General features: G+C 46.1%; 1 protein-coding gene across 5 annotated transcripts in view; it reads right to left on the bottom strand.

The window, feature by feature from the left end:
* Positions 1 to 17422, bottom strand: part of LOC118654959 (gastrula zinc finger protein XlCGF26.1-like) — a 393084-nt gene extending 375662 nt beyond the window's left edge. The window contains exons 1-4 of one of the 5 annotated variants that reach the window (XM_036306248.1): positions 17141 to 17422; positions 11522 to 11590; positions 8572 to 8695; positions 4916 to 7634 (exon numbers count right to left, since the gene is read on the bottom strand). In XM_036306248.1, the coding sequence (XP_036162141.1) occupies positions 5905 to 7634; positions 8572 to 8695; positions 11522 to 11590; positions 17141 to 17143 (1926 nt within the window). In that variant the 5' untranslated portion in view covers positions 17144 to 17422 and the 3' untranslated portion in view covers positions 4916 to 5904. Of the gene's footprint in view, positions 1 to 4915; positions 7635 to 8571; positions 8696 to 11521; positions 11591 to 17140 lie in introns of those variants that run through there. The other 4 variants (XM_036306249.1, XM_036306250.1, XM_036306247.1 and 1 more) reach the window with 4 other exon arrangements.
* Positions 17423 to 25064: the final 7642 nt, after the last annotated feature.

The following is a 25064-nucleotide window of genomic DNA, read 5'->3' as shown; positions in this document are numbered from 1 at the left end:
TTCACAAAGACTAGTGTCCTTCACAAATGTTCCCAATACACACTCTATGTCTCCTGTCTGTCATCAGTCTTCCTCAATTCTCCACCTTCCCACAGCCTGGGATTCTCTGAACTGACCCTATGTTTAATCCATCCTTGAGCCCTGAGATGGGACCTCCAGAGGGACACCAGATTCCTGGGAGAAGAAGGGGCTCACCTGGGTGTGGAACATATTAATGTAGAGGAAGGTGCCTCTAAAACGCCTCTACAGATACTGCTATGCACTTGCCCATTATGGGGGTGCACAGACTCAGAGAGAGACATACAGATAACCCAAGCACAGAAACACACAAGTGCAGAACACAGCCAGCCTCTGCGGGGCACTCAGGTATTTGGCTAATGTCTAGGTTTACACAGACCCACACTGTAGACATGTGCAATACCCTGAGGGATGTGGACACACACACACACACACACACACACAGAAACAAACAGTTGGATCCACCCAGACAGTGCCACAGGACACACACACAATGTACCCTCCGCCATAGGCTGGCAGGAAACCCTATCACCAATCCTGTCCAGGGGCCCAACCTCTCTGCTCCCCTCAACCTCACATCCCACAGTATATTGTCCCTCAGAGTCCAGGCTCCATCACCTCACTTCAGGTGAAAGGTTCAGCTCTGCACAGGACAAACTTATGGAGGGTGGATGCCACCCGTAATGAATGCCCCCAATGAGGTATCATGTTGAGACCAAGCCTCCCCTTCTGGAAATGCTTGTACTGCTGAATGGTCTCACCGTTGAAAATGCACAGCACCGTTACCTGGAGAACCCATGCTACCTCCAGGACTGGTTAGGTGGTGGTATTTTTAATGAAGTAAAAGTGGAAAATTACCCAGAAATTCAAAAATAGATTCCAACAATGTGTGTGGGGTTCAGGGGAATGTGCGGGCTGCTCAGATGTGGGTGGACTGATTTGAGAGCCCCAAGTATCAGGAGCTGCTCCGGAACACCTGAGAGGGATCTGGGCTCCTCCCCTACCAAAATAGCCCAGTCTCAACCCCTGGTTGGAAGGTGCTGAGACCACAAGGCCCATGTCTAGGCCCAGAGCTTTTCCCAGCCCCCTAGGGGTTAGTCTCAGGGAGCACAGATGTCATAATTACCTGTGGGTGACTGTGCAGCTCAGCCCCAGTTCCCCACCCTCCACACTGACAGCAGGGCCCCGCCCCTCCTGTTCTCTCCCTCACTGTGTGCTCTGCCCTCATGAGAACCCTTATGGCTGGTTCACCACAGGGTCCCTGCCTAGTCTTAATGGTGTGCACACGTGTTGACTCATTTGGTGAACATACACACAATTATATTGATTAGAGTGAGATAGAAGAATACAGAGAGAGAGAAACTCCCATTTGTTGTCCCACTAATTTTATACATTCATTACTTGAGTCTTCCATGACTGAGGATGGGACCTGCAACCTTGGCGTTATTAAGATGATGCTTTAATCAACTGAGCTCTCTGGCCAGGGAAAAACTTATCGGGGGTTTTAAGTAAAATAATTAATGTATCTGAGAATAGAGAGATACCAGAACCACGGGGATGAGAGACAGTGATGGAAGACTAGACTAAAATTCATGAAGTTTCGTGTTTTCTCTATATGGGTATATTTGAAATACGCTATTATAAAGGTAGATAATGTCCTTGCAGCAGTAACAGCATATGCCAATCAGGAAGCACTGAAAAGTGGAGGATTTGGTTTCAGGGAGACAGGTATCTATGGAAACATAAAAGTGTTTGTTAAAAAGTGTGTTTTTGCCCGGCCAATATTACTCAGTGGTTGAGTACAAACTATGAACCAAGAAGTCAACGTCAGATTCTGGTCAGAGCATAAGCCAGGACTGCAGGCTTGATACACAGTGTAGGAGCATGCAAGAGGCAGCTGATCAATGATTATCTCTCATCATTGATCTTTCCCTCTCTCTCCCTTTTCTCTGAAATCAATAAAATCTATTTTAATATATATGTTGTTAAAATGTGTGCTTTAAATCAATTACACACATATCAAACTTTTAAAAATGTTTAATACTTGCCACTTCCCAATAATCCAGTTGTTTCATTATAAATTTTCTTGAGAACATTCATTGCTACTGTATCAGTATGCTGAAAATAGAATATAATGCTGCACTACTGAAATATCTTTTCATGTCCATGTTCCATGTCATTATTTTGCCAGTTTGAACCTGGTGATGATGAGAGTATTTACACCAGGGAAATTGAGAAATACTACAAACCTAGACTTCACTTTATGTATTATATGTTTAGACTAAAAAAACACTGGTGGAGAATATTAATAATGCAGATTATACTTATAAGTGTATGGCGTGAGTGGCTATTAATTGTCCAAAGGATAAAAGTTGAGAAAAACAATTTTCTTTCTAGATTTGACAACCAATGTTTCCATATGGCAAAGAAGTCACTTGAGTCAGTGAGGAAGGAGTGAAACTCAAACACATGTCTTAGATGCTGCACTGTCCTCCTACTGGTAAGAATAATAAATTAACTTAAAAAGTAGGCAAAGGATCCTGAGCAGACATTTTAACAAAGGTGATAAAGACAGTGTAAATTATGCAAGACGAAATGCTCACCATCAATAATTCTTAGGGAGCCGTAACCGGTTTGGCTCAGTGGATAGAGCATCGGCCTATGGACTGAAAGGCATCAGATTCGATTCCTGTCAAGGGCATGCACCTTGGTTGCGGGCACATGCCCAGTAGGGGGTTTGCAGGAGGCAGTAGATAGATGTTTCTCTCTCATTGATGTTTCTAACTCTCTATCCTTCTCCCTTCCTCTCTGTAAAAAAAAATCAGTAAGATATATTCTAAAAAAAAAGAATTCTTAGAGAAATGTTATTAAAGAAAAACAAGTTAACAGTATAGTCATTGCCTAGCCTACTATTTAAAAAAATAACCATCACATGTGCTGGCAGGTAATGTAAATCCTGGAAATTTCATTACTGTGGGTGGCTGGGAAGGCAAAGGGAATGACCATTTTAGATCACAGATCTGCACATCTTAAAATGTAACATATTCACTGACACTGCAACAGTTAGATAAATAAAACATACACCTGTAGTAAGAACTGAATGCAATATTCCCAGCAGTTTTATTTATAAAACCCCAAATTTGGAAATAACCGAAACCATTGACAGATCAGTGGATAAAGTGGTTATCCATAGAATACAATATTATTATCAATAAAAAATTAACTTTACATAAACATTACTATTGAATCTAAAAATACCTGTGTAGCAAGAAAGAAGTCATAGTTCGTTAAAAATTATACACCTTATAGTGCCTATAATATTATGAAAAATACGAACTCATCTATTATAAGAGGATGTAAATCGATGGCTGTATGGAAGGCTAGAGAATCCAGAAGAGTATAAAAGGGCAAGAAGTAAATACAGGGTGTGTAAAACTAGGTTAGAGTTGTTAGTATTGAAAATAATACAACGGTAAATAAATAATAAAAGTATAAACTCTCATGGCTACTGTGTCTTATATTGTCGGGCATGATCACATTCACTGAAAGGTCATTGGTTTGATTCCAGATCAGGGCACATGCCCGCCTGGATCTGCGGTAGTGGGCATGCAGGAGGCAGGAGATTGATGTTTCTCTCCCTTTGCCCTTCTCTGTAAAAATCAATAAAAATACATTTTAAAATATATAAAAATAAAGGCCTGGTTGATGAAATTCGTACACTTTTGATATTTCTCTTGAAATTTTTGTGTTTTCTTTGATTACAAAGTCCACCATTATTACCCAGTACACCTAGTAGGTAAAGCCTTAATTTTGGTTCCAAATAAAAACATAGCTATCCCTCTGTTCTTAGGAAATTAAGATGGCAACTCTATATAGACATCACCATCTCTCTCCTCATTTCTTGAGAATCATTGTTGCCTCTGTGGCAGCAAATACTGTCCAGAAGGGAAGGCTACTGCCATCAGATTGATCAGGAATGCTAATTGTCACAAAACACACAACCTGGGACTAATTATACGATTATCCTTCCTTTAGCTTTGAGTTTTTCCTCTTGTGATAACCTTGAGGTGAACACCATAGAGGGGCCCAGGGAATCCCTAAAACTATGAGCTTCTTTTCAAAACCAATCACTTCAGCTACAAAAAGCACAAACAAGCTTCAGGATTGGGTCATTAATGGATAATGTTCAGAAGAGGCAATTTTCATCCAATATACTGATGTCTCTTCCACTCGCTATGAAACAAGTGTCTGTCCCAATATTAGTTGCACTTCACAGTGTTACAACAAAAATAACCAGCCTATGAAATTTCACACAACATGGCACAGGGCTCCTGTGCAGTATGTAAGACATACTATGAACAGAGAATATAATTCATATTGTTCACAGAAACACAACAAAGGACTCTTCTTCTGGGTGATCATTGACCTCATAAATAATACAGGCACCAGGCTACAAAATTAGAACCAAAAAGTCATGCAGATTTTTATTAAAGGACTTGGTTAGCAAAGAAAATAAACCAAGATTGGACAAAGAGTGATTTTTTGCCATTATTATGTGCCTTCCAAAGCACAGAATGTTTGGGACCCCCTCATATCTGTTCACCTCTCCATGCTGACAGATCACAACTATCCTTTATAGTCATCCCAGGCAGTGACTATAACCCACAAAATTAAAGGTACAAAAGCAAAAAACACCTTTACTAAAAAGATCATAAACCGGAACAGAGGACAGCAAGCAGTTTTTAAGTTGGTGAATTAGAACCTAAAACAGCCGTGGGCAAACTACGGCCCGTGGGCCGGATCCGGCCCATTTGAAATGAATAAAACTATTGAAAAAAAAAGACCGTACCCTTTTATGTAATGATGTTTACTTTGAATTTATATTAGTTCACACAAACACTCCATCCATGCTTTTGTTCTGGCCCTCCGGTCCAGTTTAAGAACACATTGTAGCCCTCGAGTCAAAAAGTTTGCCCACCCCTGACCTAAAACAACAAGTCAGAGGATAATGTGAGAACAATGATAGGAACACAAAAAAGGGCTCCTCTCCTGGTGGAACACTGACCTCACCAACGTTAGAGGCACCAGACTGCAATTTAGAACCACAAAGTTATGCAAACTTTCTTTCATTGCCTTGGTCAGTGGTATAAAATAAGCCATTATTGACAAAGAGTGATTTTTCTGACATTATTATAACTTTCCAAAGCACAGAAAGTTTGTGGGACCCCACCATATCTATGCACCTTGCCATGATGACAGATCACAACTTTTGTATCAAATCATCCAGAGAGTGAGATTAAAAAAATAATAAAGCCTCAAAGAAAAAAATCTTTACTAAAGTTCATAAATCAGAACAGAGGACAGTAAGCAATTTGCAGGTTGGTGAATTAGAAAGTAAAACAATTCATAAAAGCATAATGTGAGACCCACAATGTCCCTGAAAGTGGTAGCACTCCTTAGCTGAGGATGGGTGGTCTGGACAAACCCTGGGTCAGAAGCATTCCCTAGTCAGAAAGGAAGGAAGATCCTGTCAAGAGCTTGAAGTAATCATAATTTTCTCAAGCACAAGTGGGAACAGAGAATACATTTCCCCTGAGCACACAGGGGTTGTGACTGATGCACACTCTTCAGGTGAGCCAGGTGGTAGAAGTGAAATTTCGTCAGCCACAGATGCTCGCTGTGACCTCAATTGGGCAGTAAGTACGTCTGGGCATGTTAGCAAGTACAATGGAGCTCCTTCAAGCCTCACTTGTACTTGAAACTTATGAGGAATATATCAGAGTGAATGTTCCATTAAATGGGGTGTACATTCAGAAAAATAGGTCCCAAAAATTCGCCTTCAGTGTTGTTATACTAAGTGAGAAAAAGAAAACGTTCCTTGCACATTTAATACTTTACTTCAGTGTGAACATTCAGGTGTTTAATATGGCTAGATTTGCAGCTAAAAGACTTCCCACATTCAGTACACTCATATGGCTTTTCTCTAGTGTGAACTCTGAGGTGTCCAGTGAGGGAAGACCTTACACTAAACGACATTCCACATTCTCTACACTTATAGGGCTTTTCTCCAGTGTGAACTCTCTGGTGTTGTTTGAGGGTAGACTTATCACTGAAGGACTTTCCACAATCACAGCACTCATATGGCTTTTCGCCACTGTGAACTCTGAAGTGTCTATTAAATTTATATTTTTCACTAAAAGACTTTCCACATTCATTACACTCATATGGCTTCTCTCCAGTGTGAACTCTGAGGTGTTTAGTGAGGTGAGCCCTTAGAGGAAAGGACAGCCCACATTCTCTGCATTCATAGGGCTTTTCTCCTGTGTGAATTCTCTGGTGATGTTTGAGGTAAGATTTATCACTAAAGGATTTTCCACAATCACGGCACTCACATTGCTTTTCGCCACTGTGAACTCTCAGGTGCTTAATAAGGCTCGAGTTTTGGCTAAAAGACTTCCCACATTCAGCACACTCATATGGCTTCTCTCCAGTGTGAACTCTTTGGTGTTCTTTGAGGTAAGATTTATCACTGAAGGATTTTCTGCAATCACAGCACTCATATGGCTTGTTGCCACTGTGAACTCTCAGGTGCTTAGTAAGGTTGTATTTTTGGCAAAAAGACTTCCCACATTTAGTACACTCATATGGCTTCTCTCCAGTGTGAACACTGAGGTGTCCAGTGAGGGAAGACCTTACACGAAATGACACACCACATTCTGTACACTTATAGGGCTTTTCTCCAGTGTGAACTCTCTGGTGTTGTTTGAGGGCAGCCTTATCTCTGAAGGACTTTCCACAACCACAGCACTCATATGGCTTTTTGCCACTGTGAACTCTGAAGTGTCTATTAAGTATATATTTTTTGGTAAAAGACTTACCACATTCAGTACACTCATATGGCTTCTCTCCAGTGTGAACTTGGAGGTGTTTAGTGAGGTGAGCCCTTAGAGGAAAGGACAGCCCACATTCTCTACACTCATACAGCTTTTCTCCAGTGTGAACTCTTTTATGTTGAATGAGGTTAAAAATTTGTCTAAAAACTTTCCTACATTTGTTACATTCATAAAGCAGTTCTCCAGAACACACACCCTGACACTGAACAACTTTCAGGTTGTGGCTGGCAGCGTTTTCACATTCACCCCAATGGTGATGACTTTTTCCACTGTGAAATTCCTGGGAAATCTCACTGCCACAGTGTAGCTCCTCAGTGTTGAGAGTGGCCTGATGCTGGGGAAGCTCTGAGTTGTATTGCAAGTCTTCCCCAACCTCCCTGCTGGCGGAAGGCACTGAAGATAAGTAGAAGCTGGGCATGCTCACAAAGGAGGCCCTGTCCATAGCTTCTTTCCAGGGCTCATCTTCACATTCATTCCTCAGTTGCTTGTGAGGGTTTGCACTGAAACAGAAGTCTCCAACACGTGCATCACTACAGAAGGCTTTCTGCTTAAAATATGCTGCATGTGAACCAGTCGGGTGCAAAATACCTTTTAACACAGAGAAACACCGCTTACACAGAGGGATCTTCTGGGTGACTGGAGCTGTCTTAGAAGCCCTGACGTGCGACTCTCCTTGTATAGATACAGAACAGGCCTCATCACATTCGATTTTATGCCAACAACCTGAAAAGTGAGAAAGGGTAAGGAAATGAATGTTGAATGTGGTGACAGGGGGAAGCCCCATTACAAAAGTGTGTCACACATCACACGTTGGTTCCATGCAATTGTGTGAAAATAAGAGATGAGCAGGAAGGATTAATAAGAGGCTCTTGTCACTTTCTGGGCTAATGAAGATCACAACACAGGGAGGCCTCACCAGAAATATGACACACACATGGCAAGCACCACATGGATTAGAATATGGATTTCCAGCTAATACTTCAACTAACAGCATTTAGCATGGCTTGTCTGCTGGGATGGGGGCAAGCTGTGCAAGAGATTGGTTACGTCTTACTCCAAGTAAAATTCAATAAAGGAGTAGCCGGTTCGAGGACTAATTAGCACGTACATGCACCTCATAACACATGTGCAAGTCAATGTTGCAGAATACTGCAGAGGCACCCGTGTAGAGGAACAGGTGACAAAGAGGTGAACAGGCAGCACTGGTCCAGAGCAACACAGCTTGCTACAGTATTCAGGGAAGAGAATATAAGAAACAATTGATTGAGGGTCTCACAAGAACAGCCTATTGTTCATGTAAGTAAATACCATAACATGGCATAGGTCACCACAAAGAACCTTTATCTAGAGAAAAATGGCAGCAGTTGAAGCCATGTATATGGAAACTGTCACCCTCCCATGAAGAAAAAGTGCAAGCTGGGACCCATTAAGCTCACTGCAAGATTCCTGACTTCCTGTTTCCTGTACATTTTGAGGTAACAGTTGTTAGCGGAATGTTCGTGGAGTCCTTTGCTCAGGACTCACCATCCAGCTCATTTGACAAGACATTGGAGAAAATTAGCAGGGGCCATGTTCTCGCTGTGGGAGAGAGAAAGCTATGCCTGAGGAATAAAGGGAAAGGGCATCACCTCCGGACACTGGGAGAAAGTGAAGGTCTTACCTACAGATGACACAAGTGCAAACACTTCCAGCATCACATCGCAGTACAGAAGTCTCTGAGCCTCATCAAGGAGCCCCCATTCCTCCTGAGAGAATACAATGGCCACGTCCTCAAAGTTCATATCCTGTCATAATGGGGACAGTACAGCCCAAGATCAGCTTCACTCCTATGATTCTAAGTCTGTCATACTCCCCACCCTCCACACCCATCTGCTCTGTCCACTCCAGAGAAAATACCAGGCCTTCATCCCATGAAAGCCATTGTCTTCTTATATTCCTACTGACATTTTGTCTTCCCACTATAATAAAGGCAGATAAGACACCTGAGCTATGGACTCCTGTGTACACCACACTGACTTTTATCAACAGAGTGGGTGTCAAAACCATAGGTTAAAGAGAGATGCTGGCCATAAAGATAGTGTGAGTGATTTGATACTGGTCTTGTCAGGCAATACCCTCATATTGTTTCTCAAAGACACCAAATACATGGCATCACACTGCACCCTCTTGACCCCAATACCAAGGTACGGAGGCCATGGCTTTGCACTACCTGTTGCACAGAGTTCTTTGAACAACACTTCTCTCATACAGCTTCATTTTCAGAAGCACAACTTCAAAGGTAATGCAAATTTGCTGTGGTGAGGACAAATTGTTTCCTAATCAATTTTTTCCAAAATTATAGTTCACCACATCCATAATCTCTTACTCCTTACCCTTCTCCCTTACCCATTCCAGTGGAGATTTTGAAGCCTGGGTAACACTGATGTATCTTACTCACTCCTATTATCCAGGGTGTCATCCCCAACAACAAAAGGCAGGTGGTTAGGTAAATGGCACCTAAGCTCTGTACCTAGAATGTAGCACCAAAACAACCCTCTTTACAGGCAATCACCCTAAAAGTCACTGTACTGAATCATCCAGACACCACCAGAAATGGACTCTCTCGTCATTCACTCTTATGTCAATGTCAGGGTGCTGTGGCCATCAATTCACATTCCCTCTTCAAGTGCACATCACTCTTTACCACACCTCTCTCACACCTACACTCTCTTAGCCCCAGCCCCATAGTCCTCTCCTTAACATCTTATTACTTTTCATGTGTTGTCCAGAGGATGCTTGCTAACATCTCTCACTTAAACACCACTCAAGTCCCAGCCCCTATGGCTCTCTGTTCCATGCCTAGTGAGTCTCACAGATGACCACTCAAGCCTGTAAGTAATCCACAAGACTGACTGTAACTCCTCACATACAGGCCACACCCAAGACCACAACAAAATTCTGGTGAGTGTTTAGAGAAGTTAATATGTACCATCCCTAGTCTAATGTTTCAATAACTCTTCCGCCTCCAAATTAATCTCAGGTCTACTCCTCTTTTAAAGGTCTTGGCCACTGCAAAACCACGATCTCTCCCTGACACTCAACAGGACAACTTCTATCCCTATGCTGTGTTGTGACCCACAAATACTGGCCACAGCAGGAAAGCCAGTCCTCAGGCTCACACTGTCCCTTCTGATCTATTACTACCATTACCAACCTGACCATGATTCCCTGTATGAAAGTGATCTACAGTCCTGGCTGATGTGTCTCAATTGGTTGAGTATAGAACCATGCACTGGTAAGGTCATATGCCTGGGCTGTGGGCTGGATCCAAAATAGGGGTTATACAGGTAGTTATACTGATCATTGTTTCTTGCTCATCACTGTTTCTCTGTCTCTCTCCCTCTCCCTTCCTTTCTATATCTAAAATCAGTATATATACACTGGGTGGCCAGATTATTATGATCACCTGACATTTGTAGGCAAATTAGCTACAATTTCGCACTGAAGTTGCTAGAGGGCCAGACCATTATAAATAGGGAAGCAGTTTGTTTGCCATGACAGTAGAAGTGATTTTTGCTAAGGATATGGGTAAACAACACGATTTAACAGCCTTTGAACGTGGGATGATTGTTGGCACTTGGAACCATGGAGCGAGTATCAGCAAAACAGCTGAATTCATTAAATGTTCCAGAGCAGCTGTTGATAAAGTGTTTAAAGACTGGACTGTCAGCCAAAAATCTGGGTCTGGAAGTGCGAATTGTGGCCGTCAGCGACTAGGCAATGTTAGGGCAGAAGAGAGAGTGGCAAGACTGGTACAAGACAACAGAAGGGCAGCGGTGCATTAAATTACTGCAGATCTGCCAAAACCGGTTTGGCTCAGTGGATAGATCATCGTCCTGCGGACTCAAGGGTCCCGGGTTCGATTCCGGTCAAGGGCATGTACCTTGGTTGCGGGCACATTCCCAGTGGGGGGTGTGCAGGAGGCAGCTGATCGATGTTTCTCTCTCATTGATGTTTCTGGCTCTCTATCCCTCTCCCTTCCTCTCTGTAAAAAATCAATAAAATATATTTTTTTAAAAAAATTACTGCAGATCTTAATCAGGGATCCTCTCAAATGATCTCTGAACACATAATAATCTGGCCACTCAGTATATATATATATTTTAAAAACATACCTGCAGGTTCCTAAATCAGCTCACTCTTCACTCCAAGTCTCTGCACATTCTGCAACCTATGCCCTGGCAGTCCTCCCACTCATTACACTGGTTCCTAAAAACAAGGTCCATGTCATGAAGCCCTAATCCTGGCCTTAGGATTCTGGGCTTAGTGTCTGTTCAAAGTCCCCAGGTCCAAGGGATACAAGAGTGGCTGACAGTCCCAGGACACAACTATCTCAGAGGCCACAAGTGTGTGAGGCCCTGAAATAAGTTCCATAAACCTTGTACATCTAATCGTTTCTGCATTTGCAGGAATTTGTGGAAAGGAAATGGTCTGTTGAGAGCCTGGCAAACACCGCCAGGATCTAGGGGGTAAGGCTGCTCTATACCCTTGCCCAGCCCATAGGTCAGGAGACCTTCAGATGCCTGTATTATCTCAGGGCTCCGTCCTTAGTGCTCACTCTTGCCACTTACCTTATCATTTACAGGACTTCTCCTTCCTCTCCACAACTGCTGTCCTCTGTCTTCTAGTCTTTTCTTCCTCTGAGCAATGATAGTTAAAGTTAGAACCCTAATTCAGAAAATGTTCCCCCCTTTTTTTCACAACCATCTATTGCTAAGTCTGATCAAATAATTGAACAGATACCCCCTCCCCGGGGAACTTTCCTTTATGCCATTTTACAGTGGACATTCTACTTGTTTGGACCACATTCCACTTGCTAAGACTGTTATCTCTCCCCTCCAGCATTTCCCAGAATGCAGACCTAAACAGAGGATTCTCTGACCAGAAAAAGCCCACTCTAGACTCCTTTAAAAATCTGGCTCCCCATCTTTGGGCGCTGGTGCCATTTTGGGGCTCAGCTCATCTGATATCCTGATGACCTAATAAATTCATAATTCTTCACCCTTTCTGGCCTAGTGCGATCCTCCTTCGGTGACCCTAACATTTGATGGCAAAACATGGGATGGTTCTACAGGGATGGGGAACCATTGCTCTGCTTTGGTCACCCAAAGTTTGCTACTCGGAGAGCAGTAGGCACTGGCAGCTCAACCAGGGCTTACCTCTAAATTCTATTGGGGTGACTCGATTAAAGGCCTCAATTAGACCTCCCTCCCATATCAACCATCCTGAGCCAGGCGATGACTATGCCAGATCAGGAATCTCTCCTTCTCCATTGCTCCATTGCTGACCCTCCATTCCACCCGGCCCATCTTCTCTAGGTGAGTGACTATCCACAAATTCACTCATCTCAAGTCTTCTACCCACTCTCTCAAAGTGACTTCTCGAAAGTCTCTTACCGTAAAAGTCCTAGTGCTAGACCAGAAGGAAGACTCCGCAGCCATTTAGCTTTGGGTCTTTCTGGAGTGGGGGCACCAAGTTCAGAAGGCCATCTCTCATTTCCCATGGTGATTTGTTTAGCTGCGGGGATACCTCCCCTAGTCACCTCTGGGTTTGCGGTCTGTCACTCACCCTTCCTCTCTCATGGGCCACACTACACTCCCTCTGCACACTCACGGGGGAGATTATGCCCAACCACCTCATTTTTTTTTTTTTAACACTGTTTGGCCACAATATAAACTAGATGATAAGTCTCAATGGCCTAAAAATGGCACTTTCAATTTTAACACATTGCAAAATTTAGATAATTTCTGTCACAGCAATGGAAAATGGTCAGAGATTCCCTACATCCAGGCCTTTTTCACTCTTCAGTCTCAATCCTTTCTCTCAGTTCTGCTCTACCCATCAGATCTTTCTCCTTCACACAAAACATCATACCCCTAACATTTCTGATGCTGAATGCACTTTTCACCCAGCAGGCCACGAACCTCCATCTTCTTACACAGCCCTTCCCTCACTTGCAGTAGATTCCCAAATCCAGACCCTCCTAACCAGCAACCACCTTCTCCCCAGCCCCTGAAAGTCGAAATCCCAAGAACTCGAGCTCCAATACAGCCTTTTCCCACCTAACACTTGCTCTCGGGCCACCTTAAGACTGCCTTCCTCAACAGCTGCTTCTATTCCTACACCCATTCTACACCTGAGGGTGGGAGCAGGAACTGAGGGTATTGGCTGGGTACACATCCCATTTTCCATGTCCGACCTCACACAGATTGAGAGGCATCTCAGGTATTTTTTCACCAACCCGACCACCTTTACTAAGGAAGTTAAGTACATGGCCCAGTCCTATGGCCTGACCTGGCATCACATCTGAGTCATCCTGTCGTCCTCTCTCACCCCAGAGGAGAAGGAGCACATCTGACTAGCAGCTCAGGACCATGCTGTGCCCTCCATAGACAGAACTCGGTGGCCAACCCAGATGGCGCTATCAGGTCAGATCTCCAGGGCACTGGCTCTGTAGCCTGTCTCATTGTTGACCTCAAAAGCCTGCCCATAAGGCGGTCAATTATGACAAACTTAATGAAATCACTCAAGGCCCTGACCAAAACCAAGTTCTCCTCTCTGGCCTCGCAGAAGCCTTACACAAATTTACCACCTTAGAACCCACCTCCCCAGAGGGAGCCCTTCTTCTGAACAGCCATTCTATATTCCAATCAGCCCCCGACATACACTATAAACTCTGAAAAGTAGACACAGGCCCACAAACGCCTCAAAAAGACCTACTTAACCTGATTGCTGAGGTTTTTAATAATAGAGAGGAGGAGACCCCAATTCAAAAACAAAGGTGAGATCAGGCCAAGGCTGATCATGCGAAGGCCCATCAGCTCCTAGCCACTACTCTCAAGAACCCCAAATGAAGTGCTGGTCCTCCAAACAAGAGTAAGTCAGGGGCTAAGCCTCTTCCAGGCCCATGCTTCAAATGCAACAAGGAAGGACTAAGCCCTGCTCAAACCCGAGACCCCTGGCTGTGCCCTACCCACAGTGAAGAAGGCAAGGCCAATGGAAATCAGACTGCAATCTGGCCCCTCCAGGTCAGACTTCGGCCAGCCCAGCAAGGCCACCTTTTGGATCCGCTTTGAAGCTCCCAGACCTCCTGGATATGGCCACCAAAGACTGAAGCTGCCCAGGCCCTGAGAGGGCTCCACAGACTTATGTCAGCAGGACAGAGCCTCGGGTAACAATGTGGTGGCAGGTAAGCCAATCTTCTTTTTAATTGGCACTGGGGCCACTTATTCTGCCCTCCCGGAATTCACTGGGACCCTTGTCCCCTCCTCAGTCTCCATTATGGGGGTTGACAGATTAGTTTCACAGTCATTAGCCACCTCACCTCTACAGTCTATCTTATTAAACACCCCCATCAACTCTTTCCTCTTTCTACCTCAGTGCCCAACCAGGACTACAGTGCAAACCCTCATAAAACCTGGTTGTCCCAAACAACAGTCACCTACCTCAGCTTCACTCTCACCCCACACATCTGTGCCATTCCTTAGACTGTGAAGTGAATGTGTTATCTCCTCCATGACTGCCCTTTCTTCTGAACAAGAAATACTCACCTTTCTCAGGCTCGCTGGGTACTCTTGCCTCTGAGGTCCCAGCTTGAGTCTTCTCACAAAGCTACTCTATGATAGGACCCCTGCCTCACGGAGCCTTTAGATCTTTAATACTCTGAAAACTGCTCTCACCTGGGTGCCTTCTGACATCCCCTCACCCCCTTCCCAAAGAACAACTTTCTTTGCTGCAAAACTAGAAATGCTTACTTAAAAGTCTGCCTACTGTCAGAAGCTGAACTCATTATCACCCAAACCTTAGCATGTTATCACTAAGGAAAAATGTAGCAAGCGCCTGGATGCCTGGGGACAGGCTGCAGGGCCTGCTCTCTCCTCCCCTTGCCTTTTCTCCAGCATCAGGTGCCTACACATACTTTTCTAGAGTCTTTGGTAACTTACAGGCTTTGGAGCTTTGCTGGGTTAAAAGATAAACATCTAAATACTTTAAAACAGAATAAAATACTGAAACATTGATTGCTAGACATGTTTCAATTTGCATGCTCCTAGTTTTTATTACCCATGGTCTCTTGTACTTTGAGGAAGGCATATTAAAGTAAGAGTGTGTTTAAAGTGTGTTCATAAATGTAAATGCTGTTTGTTTACTTTTTGGCTAAAGCTGGTTACTTGTGAATGGGCAGAAGGATTGTGTTGACCAGTGAGTCAAGACCTGATCACCCCTGATGTCCCAAAGGAACCCCTTCTCTCCTAGTAAGCTAAAGCAGCCCCTCCCAGATTCACTCCTGTTGCTTACATCCTTAAGTTGAAGCCTACACTTTATTTCCAGCGCTCATTCACAGTTCCTGACACTAGCATTGAAAGCCTCACAGGTATTCCTGCTCGATATTTGGGAACATCTCTCCCCTTTTATAGCCTTCTAAAATGTCAAATCCCTGGACAAGAGTGGCAAATTGACTTCACTCACATGCTTCCTATTTTTAAAAAAGGAAAGAACAAATATCTCTTAACCCTTGTAGATGCCTTCTGAGGCTGGGTAGAAGCATTCCCCATTGAGTCTGTAAAGTCCACTGAGGTCACACAAGCTCCCATTCAGCACATCATTCCCAGATCCAACCTCCCCACCTCATTACCAGCAGATAATGGACCTGCTTTCATTTATCAAATAACTCAACAGGTCTCCTCCACTCAGAATAATCTGTGGAATTTACACTCCCCCACCAGCCCCAATCTTCAGGCAAGGTGGAAAAGAGAAATTCCTTCGTTAAGTCCCACCTAACTGAATTAACTCTCAAAACTAAAGAACCTTAAACTGATCTCCTACTGCTAGGCTTTATGCACAAAAGATCAATCCCCCCACCATGCATCCTCCTTTCTTAGTCCCTTTGAATTCATGTATGGAAGACTCTTCTTATTAGGAAACTTGCCTTCCACAGAAACCCTCTCGGAGCCTATGTCCCCATTTTAAATCTATTCCAACAATTACTAAGAGAACATGCTAATCAAGCCCTCCCTCCACCTTCTAAGGGAGACATCCCACTAAGCCTCTACAGCCAGGGGACTGGGTCCTTGCCATGGTGGGCAAACTGCGGTTCGTGGCTCTTCCTAAGCCTTAGGAGCACCCTATTTAAGTTAATAACAATGTACCTACCTATATAGTTTAAGTTTAAAAAATTTGGCTCTCAAAAGAAATTTCAGTCATTGTACTGCTATTTGGCTCTGTTGACTAAAGAGTTTGCCGACCTAAAGGAAACCCACCCACCAAATAATTTATAGCCCCAATGGCAAGGCCCTTAGCAGGTACTCCTAACCACCCCACTGCAGCTAAACTATCAGAGCAAACCCCGTGGTTCCACCTTTCCATTTAAAACCCATCCCCGGAACACCTCCATCACATGAGCTGGAGTCCCCTAACAATTACAGTCGCCAGGCTGGGCACACAAGACCCTGCCTTACCCTCATCAATGGCTCACCCAATGCATATGTAGCCACCAATAATCAGTCTTTACCTGGCCCCTGTAACCCACCATATCCGACACAAAAGTGCATGCAGTTCAGGTAATCCCTCTCCTCATAACCCTGGGCATCACAGCAGAGGTAGGAACTGGCACGGGGCCTAACTACTGCTCTTCCCGTTTGGAAATCCTGTCTCAGGACCTACAAGAAAGCTCCGGATGCCAGCAAGGGGCAAAACTGGGAAAGAAGAACCTCGCTCCCTGGGTACCTCCCCTCCCCTAGCAAATAACTAGTCAGGCAACTAAGACCCCTGACCTTTTCCTCCCTAAAGATCACATCTAGGCCTCAGTTGCATTTCAGCTCCAGGCCCAGAAAAGCAGCAAAACCAGACAAGTGACGCTGTGGCAGCCTCGGGACCAGCTTCTGCCTCCCAAGTCCCCCAACAGGACCGTTTTCGGGCCTTCCAGGTGGCCTAATAAATCCATGATTCTTCTCCCTTTTGGCCCGCGTGTTCCTCCTTCCGCGACCCTAACATCTATGGCCCCAGCGTCCTGAGAGTGAAGGTAAAGCTCCTCGTGCAAAACCGCACCTCGTCTCTCTGTTGCCTTTACACCCACAACAGGCCCGGGTCCCGAGTCCTCCCTGCGCAGTCGCACCGTCACGTCCTTACAAGGCGGCCCCGCAGCCTTTCACCCTCTTCCCCCATCAGCCCTGTGTCACCCACGAGGGACTCACCATTCTGAGCGCTGGGACCTGGGCGGCGGGACCTGAGAGGCCGGTCCCCAAGGCTGGAGGGTGAAATGGGGTCCGGCTGCGGGACGCTGTGAGCAGGGAGGAGTCCGGGGGGCACGGGGACCCCAATCTCGGGCTGTTGGGGCTCAAGGAGCCTCAGACACACCCCGCACGGCAGGCGCGCTGCCTCCCAGACCTCCTCCTCCTCACGACCAGCGCCCTGAAGCCTGGAAGTCTGTGAACAAAGACCTGAGAGGTGAAAATGACCACCGCGAGGAGGAAGGCGGAAGTCCCGCCCTAATTGGATGCGCAGACAACGAAATGCCCTTTAACCCCGCTCACACGCGTGCAGTGCTGTCTGGGTAATGTAGTTTTCTCAACAGCTCAGTGTAGTGCTAGCATCTCAGCCTTTGAATTATATGAATAAAGATGATGTGGCTCAGCAAGTGACGCCAGGGGAGGGACTAGATGGGACCAGAGGCCTGGCTAACTGGAGCCGATTAACAGATCTCTGAGGGGAAGGAGGTGGGGAGGAATGCCAGAGATCCACCAAAGAATATATACAGAGGGGGAAATGGGAGACATCGATAATATATCAAGAATAAAAAATATATGTATTTTCGTAAATTTTAAAATAATGCAGCCCAGGTGGTGTAGCTCCGTGACTGAGCCTTGACCTGTGAACCAGGTCACGGTTCTTTTTATTTTATTTTTATATTTTAAAATTATTTATTTTTATAATATTACATGTATTATTACATATAACCTCTTTTTCACCCATTGACCTATGCCCAGCCACCCCTACCCTTCAGCACATGCCCTTAGCCCCCAAAGTGTCTATGGCCATTGTTATGCTTATATGAATGCATATAAGTTCTTTGCTTGATCCCTTAACCCCCCTCACTCTCCTAAATTCCCTCTGAAGTTCGACAGTGTGTTCGATGATTCTATGTCTCTGAATGTATTTTTGTTCATCAATTTATGCTGTTCATTATGTTCCACAAATGATGAGGTCATGTGACACTGGTTCTTTTCCTGGTCAGGGCACATACATGGGTTGCAGGATCAATTTCCAACGTGTGGGTGGAATCATGCACCAGGCAACCAATCAGAAATTCTCTCATCATTGATGCTTTTATCTCTCCCTCTCCCTTCCACTCTCTAAAATCAGCAAAAACATTTTAAACTAAGTATATGCATATATACATAGGCCATGGACATATACAGTAATGTGGTGAGGGACTAGAAGCAGTGGGGGCAGGGTAGAGGGAGAAAAGGGGGGAGGAGGATGGGGGGGAAATTGAGAACATCTGGAATAGCGTCAACAATAAAAAATAATAGTGTGCACAGCGGTGAGGCTCAGTGGTTGGGCGTGTACCCATCAACCAACATATCATTGGTGGATTCCAGATCAAGGCACATACCCAGGTTGGGGGTTCCATCCCAGTAGGGGGAATGCTGGAGGCAGCTGGTCAATGATTCTCATCATTGACGTTTCTTCAATTCCCTTTCTCTTTAAAAAATCAATCAAGACAGTTTTAAAATGAACAGTGTTAAGATTGATTTGACTCAACAACAACAAAGTGATTGTGGGCCATGATGTTTTCTTCCAAGTCCTGTAAGCAAAATCATGCCTTGTTCTGTCTTCATACAGGGTGTCCCAGGCATAAACTTTTTGGGCACAGGATCCAGCCTGAAGTTGGTCTGCCTCAGCTTGGCCTCTAATGTTTGAGTTCTTGACTTCATGCAGAAAAGATTTCACGACAGGAGTTCAGAGATTTTTATTTATTTTTCCCTTTATTGATTAAGGTATTACAAATGTGTCTTTCACCCCCCATTGTCCCTTCACCCCACCAATTTTGCCCTCCCCCTCCCCCTCACCCCCTGTTGTCTGCATCCATTGTTTATGCTGATATGCATGCATACATGTCCTTTGGTTGATTTCTCCCCCTAACCCCCATCCTCCCCTACATTCCCTCTGAGGTTTGAGAATCTAATCAATTCTTCTCTGTCTCTGAATCTGTTTTTGTTCATCAGTTTATGTTGTTCATTATAATCCACAAATGAGTGAGATCATGTGATACTTATCTTTCTCTGACTGGCTTATTTCACTTAGCATAAGGTTCAACAGCTCCATCTATGCTGTTGCAAATGGTAGGAGTTCCTTCCTTTTACAGCAGCATAGTATTCCATTGTGTAGATGCACCAAAGTTTTTTAATCCACTCATCTGCTGATGGGCACTTAGGCTGTTTCCAGACCTTAGCTATGGTGAATTGTGCTGCTATGAACATACGGGTGCATATATCCTTTCTGATTGGTGTTTATAGTTTCATGAGATATATACCTAGAAGTGGGATCATTGGGTGAAATGGGAGTTCCATTTTTAGTTTTTTGAGGAAACTCCATACTGTCTTCCATAGTGGCTGCACCAGTCTGCGTTCCCAACAGCAGTGCACAAAGGTTCCTTTTCCTCTGCATCCTCCCCAGCACTTGTCATTATTGATTTGTTGATGATAGCCATTCTGATAGGTGTGAGACGGCACCTGATTGTTGTTTTGATTTGCATCTCTTGGGTGATTAGTGATTTTGAGCATGTTTTCATATGTATCTTGGCATTTCTTATGTCTTCTTTTAAAAAGTATCTATTTAGGTTCATTGCCCATTTTTTGATTGGGTTGTTGTTCTTTCTTTTGTTAAGTTGTATGAGTTCCCTGTAATTGTTGGAGATTAAACCCTTATTGGAGATAACATTGGCAATTATAACAGTGGGCTTTCTGAGCCTAGCCCTTGTTTCCTACATTCCACAGGGCCAGGCCTGCTCTGATATCATCCAGCATGTTCACCCTGTGAAATAATAGGATTCTCCCCGCACCAAAATCTCTACATGTACGTAAAACCCACATATTCCCAGTATTAATTGCATATGACAGAGGTGAGCAGGTCTCACTTCCCAAATGGACCTTCAGCACCACTCTATGCCTCCTCCTCCAGGCTCAGCATGTGCTTCAAAGTGAGTGCTGTTAGGTGTGCAGCATCGCAGAGAGAGGTGTATGGCGGTCCTTTTCCAAGGAACCAGATGGCTGCTGGCTGAGGCAGTCCGCCTTGACTTAGAAGACGAAAGAGCCGAAACCGATTTGGCTCAGTGGATAGAGCGTCGGCCTGCGGACTGAAGGGTCCCGGGTTCGATTCCGGTCAAGGGCATGTACCTGGGTTGCGGGCATATCCCCAGTGGGGGGCGTGCAGGAGGCAGCTGATCGATGTTTCTCTCTCATTGATGTTTCTAGCTCTCTGTCTCTCTTTCTTCCTCTCTGTAAAAAATCAATAAAATATATTTAAAAAAAAAAAAAAAGAAGCAGACGAGAGGGTGTGCTTACAGGGGAGGCTCCAGTGCTGTGGCAGATTGCTCTGTGCTGCATCTGCCGGTCTGTGTTGCTGTGCATCAATACTGTACACTCAGACTGGTTTTTAAAGCGTATGTCCTGTGGGTGTGTGCATCCTACCATGTGTATAATGATGCGTTGATTTTAAAAGTACTGACTCCTTCAGCATAAACACTACAGCTTGTTGAAAAGAAGGATCCCTGAGAGTGACTTGCAGGTGAAAGCTCCCAATCTGGAGGCCACAGTGAGGAAGTTTGATGATGTCTGTAAAAGGGCAGTGAAGGCAAAGAGTGTGACAACCTGATCACCATCATTGCCCATTTGTATGACTTCCACCTGGTACAGTCTCTCCTCATATTAGTCATTTTGGAAAAACTTACAAGAAATTTCACAGAGAAAGGTATGGAACTGATCCTATTAATGCTGAGAAATGAGGGATTTTTGTTGAGAAAAGATGATGTTTTGTCACTGGAAGTGATCACAGAGACCCAGGCCAAAGTCAGTGGGGCAGGCGGCAAGTTCCAGGACAAGACCAGGTACAATGGGTCACTTGACCTGCCTCCTAAGTGCCTAATTGTTCAGAAGCTGACCAGCACATAGAAATAAGTGGGGTAAATGCTCTGTTTCATTTCCTAGTAATCTATTATCTTCTGCTTCTGTGATTTGATTTTTTAATCTTTTAAAACTAGAAGCCAGGTGCACAGATTCAGCTCTCCGACATCCCCCGAGGAGTCCCAGGTTGCTAGAGGGTGCAGGCCTGGCCGAGGGACCCCACCAGTGCACGATCAGGGCTAGGGAGGGACCATGGGAGGGATCCAGGGTATGTCTGGCCCATCTTGCCCAGTTCCAATCAGCTGAACCCTAGCAGCAAGCTACCCCCTGGTGGTCGAATGGTTGAACGATTGGATGGACTATTAGCATATTAGGCATATATATATATATACTAGAGGCCCGGTGCACAAAAATTTGTGCACTCGGGGAGGAGGGGGGGGGTCCCTCCGCCCGGCCTGTGCCCTCTCGCAGTCTGGGACCCTCGGGAGATAACGACCTGCTGGCTTAGGCCTGCTCCCGGTGGCAGAGGGCAGGCCCAATCCCTAGGTGCAGCCCCTGGTAGGGCTCAGAGCAGGGCCGATTGGGGAGTTGGGGCGCCTTCCCCTGTCATGCACAGAGCAAGGCAGATTGGGAGGTTGCGATGCCACTCTCAGTCACGCTCAGGGTAGGGCCGATTGGGGGGTTGGGGCACTGCCCCCTGTCAAACTCAAGGCAGGGTCGATGGGGAGGTTGCAGCACCACCCCCTGTCACACACAGAGCAGGGCCAATCAGGGGGTTGGGGCGCTGCCCCCTGTCACTCACAGAGCAGGGCCCATCAGGGGGGTTGGGGCTCCGTACCCTGTCACGCACAGAGCAGGGTCAATCAGGGGGTTGGGGAGCTCCCCCCTGTCATGTACAGAGCAGGGCCGATCAGGGGATTGAGGAGCTCCCCACTGTCACTCACAGAGTAGGGCCGATAGGGCGGTTGGGGCACCGCCCCCTGTCACACTCAGGGCAGGGCGTATCAGGGGGTTGGGGCGCTGCCCTCTATCACCCACAGAGCAGGTCCAATCAGCGGGTTGGGGCGCCGCCACTGTCACACTCAGGGCAGGGCCGATGAGGTTATGGCTCTACCCCGTCACACACAGAGCAGGGCCTTTGGGGGGGGGGGGGTGCGCCGCACCCTGTCACACACAGAGCCGCAGGGTGATCAGGGGGTTAGGGAGCTCCCCCTATCAGGCACAGAGCAGGGCTGATCAGGGGGTTGGGGCGCCTTCCCCTGTCACAAACAGAGCAGGGCGGATAGGGAGGTTGTGGCCCCGCCCCCTGTCACACACAGAGCCGCAGGGCAATCAGGGGGTTTGGGCGCTGCCCCCTGTCACGCTGATCCCGGTGCCAGGAGGCCTCTCAGCTCCGCTAATCCCGGTGCTGGGAGGCATATTACCCTTTTACTATATAGAATAGAGGCCTGGTACACGGGTGGGGCTGGCTGGTTTGCCCTGAAGGGTGTCCTGGATCAGGGTGGGGGTCCCCACTGGGGTGCCTGGACAGCCTGGGTGAGGGGCTGAGGGCTGTTTTCAGGCCAACTGAAGCTCCCAGCTGCTCCTTTTTTTCTTTTTCTTTTTATTCTGGGCCAGCTTTAGCTCTGAGGCCTCGGCTGCTGAAAACAGGTTTCTGGTCTTTGTTTACCGTCTATATTTGATACAATGTTGCGGTCCAGCTGGCTGAAGCCCAGCTGAGTAAAGCAGGTTTCTGGGGTTTTGTTTAACTTCTATATTTGCAACATAGTTGCTTAGAGTTGCAGCTGAGAGGCCGGCAAGTCAGGCGGGAAACGTTGGAGTCCTCCGTCACTGAAGCAAGCAAGCCTCCCTGTTCGCATCAGCTGCCTGGCTGCCGGCTGCCATCTTGGCTGGCAGTTAATTTGCATATCTCCCTGATTAGCCAATGGGAAGGGTAGCAGTCGTATGCCAATTACCATGTTTCTCTTTTATTAATATATATATATTCCAGAGCAGGGGATTCGTGTACTAGTGGAGGGTGTGGCCTGCAGAGATTGGCCCACTGTGGAATCGCTGCTCATCTTGGCCAGCACACTGGCGCCCCCACTGTGGAAGCACATTGACCACAAAGAGGCAGCTTCTACATTGAGTTTCTGCCCTCTGCTGGTCAGTGAGCGTCATAGCGACTGGTCAACCAGTCTTATCCTGGAGGCACCTGAAGGGTTCTGAATGGGAAAATGGCACAGGAAGTCTTCTTGCTAATGGTCCCTTTGGCTACAATGCAGAAGATGGAGATAGTCAGACCAGTATACCCCCCTTCAGGGGTTGGAGATGATGGTGGGAGGATTAGCTCAGTTGCAGTGAGTGTGGGTGTGAGAGTGAGGACTGACCAGGTAGGGTATGGGTGGGAGGGAAGGCCAGGGTCAGCCCATGTTCTCAGCTGGGGACTTCAGTGGACAGGAGTACATGCAGGAGACCCAGGCTCAAAAGGGAAGATGGGGTCTTTTCTAAAGTCCCATAATATTCACTGGAAGGAGTTGTGTCTGAGCTCTCTGAGGAGGTCCTGAGCCTCTGAGATGAGAACTTTCAGGGTTAGAATCATTGACCTTCAGACATTTGAGAGGTAGAGTGGGGTGGGGGGTGGTGAAGCACCTTCCGGTGGGTGAATTCATCTTCCTGTGGGAGAACCCTTCTTTCTATGGGGAACACACATCTCCTGTGAGGGATATGCACCTTCTGGTGTTGGAAATGCACCTTCCTTGGGAGAACTCTTCTTCCTGTGGGGGAAACACACCTTCCTATGGGGAAAACACACCTTCCTGTGGCTAACACACCTTCCTGTGGGGGAATACATTTTCCTGTGGGTGAACCCTTCTTCTTATGGTACAAATGCATCTTCCTGAGGGGGATATGCACCTTCCTGTGGAAGAAACACACCTTCCTGTGGGGCTACCCACCTTCTTGTGCAGGAATCAGACCTTCCTGTGGGAAAACCCATGTTCCTATTGGGGAACATACCTTCATTTTGAGGCATCACTCTGTACTATGATGAAACACATCTTCCTATGGGGCAAACAAACCTTCCTGTGGGGGGAACCCTTCTTCCTGTGGGAGAAACATACCTTTCTGTGGGGAACACATCTTCCTTTGGGGGGAAATCCACCTTCCTGTGGCAAAACCCATCTTCTGATGGGAGAAAAGCACCTTCCTGTGTGGAAACACAACTTCTATTGGGGGAAACGCACTATCCTATGAGGGAACACATCTTCCTATGCAGGAAATGCACCTTCTTGTGGGGAATGCACCTTCCTGTGCAGGAACCACCTTCCTGTGGGGGAAATGCATGTTCCTGTAGGGGATATGCACCTTCCTGTAGTGGAAATGTACCTTCCTGTGGGGAACCCTTCTTCCTGTGAGGGAAATGTGCCTTCCTGTGGGGGAACCCTTTTTTCCTGTTGGGGAAATGCACATTCCTATGGGAGAAAGGCACCTTCCTGTGTAGGAATGCAACTTCTAATGGAGAGCCCTTCTTCCTGTGGGGAAACTCATCTTCCTGTGGTGGAAACCCACCTTTTGTGGGGGAAACACACCATCCTATGAGGGAACACATCTTCCTGATGGAAAACGCACCTTCCTGAGGGAGAAAGGCACTTACTTGTGGGGGAATGCATCTTCCTGTGAGTGAACCCTTCTTCCTATGTGGGAAACACATCTTCCTGTGGGGGATATGCACCTTCCTGTGGCAAAACCCACCTTCCTGTGGGGGAACCCTTCTTCCTGTGAGGGAAACGCATCTTCCTGTAGAGGAAAGTACCTTCCTATGGAGGAAACACATCTTCCTGTGGGGGTATGTACCCTCCTGTGGCAAAACCCACCTTCCTTTGGGGGAAACGCACAATCTATGAGGGAACACATCTTCCTGTGCAGGAAGTGCACCTTCCTGTGGGGGAATGCATCTCCTGTGGGGGAACCCTTCTTCCTCTGGGGGAAATGCATCTTCCTGTGGGTAATGCAC

This window comes from Myotis myotis, unplaced genomic scaffold (assembly GCF_014108235.1).
Source record: "Myotis myotis isolate mMyoMyo1 unplaced genomic scaffold, mMyoMyo1.p scaffold_m19_p_40, whole genome shotgun sequence".
NCBI classification, from domain to species: Eukaryota; Metazoa; Chordata; class Mammalia; order Chiroptera; family Vespertilionidae; genus Myotis; species Myotis myotis.
The sequence above is the reverse complement of the archived record's forward strand: the minus strand, read 5'-3'. Positions and strand labels throughout refer to the sequence as shown.